The sequence below is a fragment of the Penaeus monodon genome, chromosome 17, assembly GCF_015228065.2.
Source record: "Penaeus monodon isolate SGIC_2016 chromosome 17, NSTDA_Pmon_1, whole genome shotgun sequence".
NCBI classification, from domain to species: domain Eukaryota; kingdom Metazoa; phylum Arthropoda; class Malacostraca; order Decapoda; family Penaeidae; genus Penaeus; species Penaeus monodon.
Genome location: NC_051402.1, coordinates 44,095,315 through 44,099,238, shown reverse-complemented (window position 1 = coordinate 44,099,238; position 3,924 = coordinate 44,095,315). Strand labels below are relative to the sequence as shown.

Genomic DNA, 3,924 nt, shown 5'->3' with positions numbered 1-3,924 from the left:
CATTCATTCATTCATTCATTCATTCATCCATCCATCCATCCATCCATCCATCCATCCATCCATCCATCCATCCATCCATCCGTCCGTCCATCCATCCGTCCGTCCGTCCATCCATCCATCCATCCATCCATCCATCCATCCATCCATCCGTCCGTCCGTCCGTCCATCCATCCATCCATCCATCCATCCATAAACCCACCCACCCACACTCCCACCCATCCACCCTACCACCCATCCACCCTACCATCCTACTACCCCCCACATACCCCCCCCCCCAGGTGTGGCTGTGCATCATCCTGTCCACCTTGGCCGTGGGTCCTGCGATGAAGGTGGTCCTCCTCGCCCCGCCCTCGACGCCGGGGATCAGCGCCCCACGCCCGCGCACCTTCCCCCTCCACGCCCTCTCCTTCAACTTCTTCAGGAACCTGGTGGTGCAAGGGAACCTCCTGCGCGTCAAGGGCTGGCCGGGGAGGTTCGTCCTCTTTTTCTGGTACCTCTTCTGCTTTTATATCTACGGTGAGTAAAATAGATAAATAAATAAATAGATAAATAAAAAATAAATAAATAAATAAATAAATAAAAAGGGGTGGAGTGGGTGGTCTCTGTGGGATTTTTTCTTTTTTTCTTTTTTATGGTGATATATATTCACTTTTTTGTGGGGGGAGGGGAGGGAAGGTGGGTATTGTGATATATATAAGAATTTTAACTATTTGTTAATAAGCCGGGATAAGAAGCTAAAAATGTAAAGTGAACATATTTTCTTTGGTTTCTTTAGTCCAATTGCGTGGAGAATAACACGCATAACATACCCACAATTCAGTCTAACAAAGTATTCGTCACACAAACATTATTGCTAAGTTTGCATATACAGCAAAGATAAATCAGTCACTTCAATTTGAGAAAATAACGTTAATTTACTTGTATATACATTACAGACAAGTTATCAACTATCTTAGGCTCTATGGTTGAGGGTTCAAGGCCTATTCCACAATGAATGCATACGCTGAAAACCTAATTACATTACAAACAACTTAATAACCAGCGTATATAAATGTCCTTTTATTTTATTTGATTTTAATCTTTTATTATTTTATTTTTTTATTTATTTATTTATTTATTGGGGGGAGGGAATAACAGCCTTGTACTCGGGAACGCTGACAGCTGTTTTGGCTGTCCCTGCCTTCGAACGACCCATTAACACCCTCAGCGACCTTTCGAAAGCCAAGGAAAATGGGTACACGATCGGCACTATTCAAGACTCTAGCCTCGAATTCATCTTTAAGGTAAAGAGGGTTTTTCTTTCGTTTGTCTCTCTCATTGTTGAATAATGAATGAATGAACGATCTCCGTTGCTTCGATATTAGCTTGTTTTATCTGTAACTTTGTGAATATTTTGGTGTGTGAATTTACATCAGATACTCCCGAAGCTTTACACATTTTCTTTACGTGTGAAGAAAACGAATAAGCCGGCTTTTAGTAACGTAAGCAGTGTTTGAAATGCAAAAAATAAATAAATAAAAAAACGAATAATAAGATCTATTTACGTGGCATTTCCTTGTTTTTATTGTTTTTGTTAGATTAAAAATCACGCTCTTCAAAATACACCCTTTTCATAGCCATGGAACCTGTGAGAGTTTTAAGAAAGATTTGTACCGGCGCCATTTTTATTTCTCTTGACTGCCATGCGTATGTGTGGGAGAGTATGTGCGAGTGTGTTTATTTATTAGGATGTGACAATTTTAGATTTACTTTAATCACATCTGGCACAGAAAACTCGTCAGAACGAGTTTTATACAAATCAGAACGCGTTTTTTGAGTTACTCTGCCTGGGGACTTTGCTTCATATAGGCCTTTCTTTAAGTATATTGTGGCTCCTCTGTGTTATTCAGGTGCACAGGTCGCACAGTTGCATGGACAGTATGGACATGAGTAGAATACCATAGAATGCTATTTTTTTTTAAAGAAAGGAGGATTTCTGATACGGTAATCACACGGCAGATATAGCTTGTGGATTATAAGCAAAACAATGACGGGAAAACACATAATATTTCCAAATCTCTTTTCGTTATATCGCTTCTTCGACTAACTGATGGCGAAACTCATGTACGAGGACATTTTAGATTTTGTAATAAAAAAAAAAAGTTCTTGTGCTGACGGGTGTAAGTTATTCAGATGAACGGGGAATCAGATAAGATAAAGACAGATAAAGGATGACAAAGATAGATGACGAATATTCATACATACATGCATACGTACATACATACATATGCATACATACATATACATACATACAAACATACATATACATACATACATACATACATACATACATACATTCATACATACATACATACATACATACATACATACATACATACATACATACATACATACATACATACATACATACATACATACGTACGTACGTACATACATACATAAACACACACACACACACATACACACACACACACACACACACATACACACACACACACACACACACACACACACACACACATACACACACACACACACACACACACACACACACACACACACACACACACACACACACACACACACACACACACACACACACAATCCCCCTAAGCACAGCCCCCACCTCAAACCACAGAAAAAAAACTTTTTCGTAAAAATAGAAAACAGATTTGGTTTTAATAATATATCTTGATGCTATTGCTATTAATTTAATTGAAATCATGTCTACCCTTCAGGATCTTACTTGGCCTGATGAGGAAACTTTGGCGTCCGAAATGTCATTCTGGTCCTAATGCAGTTGTGTTTCATTTTATCTGAATAAACGTTCTACATTAGTTGTGTTTTTCTTTGTAATATGTATAAAGAAAAAAAAATGTCCCTCATGAATGCCGAAAATTGAGCGTGTTATCGTTTTTGTATCTTTCTTTAATAATAATTTTCCAAAATAATTAATAAATGAAAAAATAAAAGAATTGTCACTCATAAAGACCACAATTCGGGCGGGAGAATCATTAACGTTGCAGGGGTGTCACTTTTTGAAAGCTGGGATTTACATTTAACTAAAACGTAAATTATCGGTGCAGTTTGAAAAATCTATCATTGTGTACGTTGTGTGGATAAATGTAAACGGCGTGTATGTGTATCGACACCTGTTTCTTCTTCTTCTTCTTCTTCTTCTTCTTCTTCTTTTTCTTTTTCTTCTCTCTTTTATTATTTTTTCTTTATTATTATTATTTTTTATATTGCAAAGGAAGTTTTTTTTTCAATGCCACGGAAGTTTTTTTTCAACGCAAAGGTACAATTACCCTCACATACGAAGAAAACCGGATTTGTGTCACCTGCCTTGCGTAAAGAGAAGAGAGAAGAGAGAGAGAGAGAGAGAGAGAGAGAGAGAGAGAGAGAGAGAGAGAGAGAGAGAGAGAGATGGGCGTGCGCTAGATATTCAGCCCATCCCCCCTTCCCCGCCCACAGGAGGCCAAGGGCGGCATATACCAAGAAGTGTGGCAGCTTTTCGACCATGAGAACCGCGCCCGCAGTTTCCTGCCGCACCCCGACCTGGGTTTTGACAAGGTATGTGGGACGTTTTTTGGTGGGTTTTTGTGTGCTTGCACTGTGCTTGCTTTATCTCGTGTCTCTGTCTCTCTGTTCCTCTCTTCTCCTCTCTCTGTTTCTCTGTTTTTCGCTTCTCCTCTCTCTATTTCTTTGTTTCTCTGATTCTCACTTCTTCCTCTCTCTCTCTCTCTCTCTCTCTCTCTCTCTCTCTCTCTCCTCTCTTCTCTCTTCTTTCTTCTCTCTTATTTACTTCCCTTTCGTTACCTATCATAACCACCACTCCCCCAACTTCCTTCCCTCTCTTCCTTGTTCTCTCTCTTCTCTTTTTTTCCCTTCTCATAAATCCTCTCCTGTCTTTCGCTTATTCCT

The 3,924-nt window shown here is 39.4% G+C and overlaps 1 protein-coding gene across 1 annotated transcript; it reads left to right on the top strand.

Moving 5' to 3' along the window:
• The first annotated feature begins 283 nt into the window (after nt 1-283).
• Nucleotides 284-2,831, top strand: LOC119583929. Its single transcript, XM_037932640.1, has 3 exons — nt 284-516; nt 1,138-1,283; nt 2,739-2,831. Exons 1-3 carry the CDS (start codon nt 324-326, stop codon nt 2,793-2,795), a joined length of 396 nt encoding a protein of 131 aa, XP_037788568.1. The 5' UTR covers nt 284-323; the 3' UTR covers nt 2,796-2,831.
• The last annotated feature ends 1,093 nt before the right edge of the window (nt 2,832-3,924 follow it).

Excerpts from the sequence above, each read along its gene's own strand:
- LOC119583929 (XM_037932640.1), top strand. The coding sequence starts at position 324 with ATGAAGGTGGTCCTCCTCGCCCCGCCCTCGACGCCGGGGATCAGCGCC. Across the intron at positions 517-1,137 it reads CTTCTGCTTTTATATCTACG|CCTTGTACTCGGGAACGCTG; the intron begins GTGAGTAAAATA and ends AGGGAATAACAG. Across the intron at positions 1,284-2,738 it reads GCCTCGAATTCATCTTTAAG|GATCTTACTTGGCCTGATGA; the intron begins GTAAAGAGGGTT and ends TCTACCCTTCAG.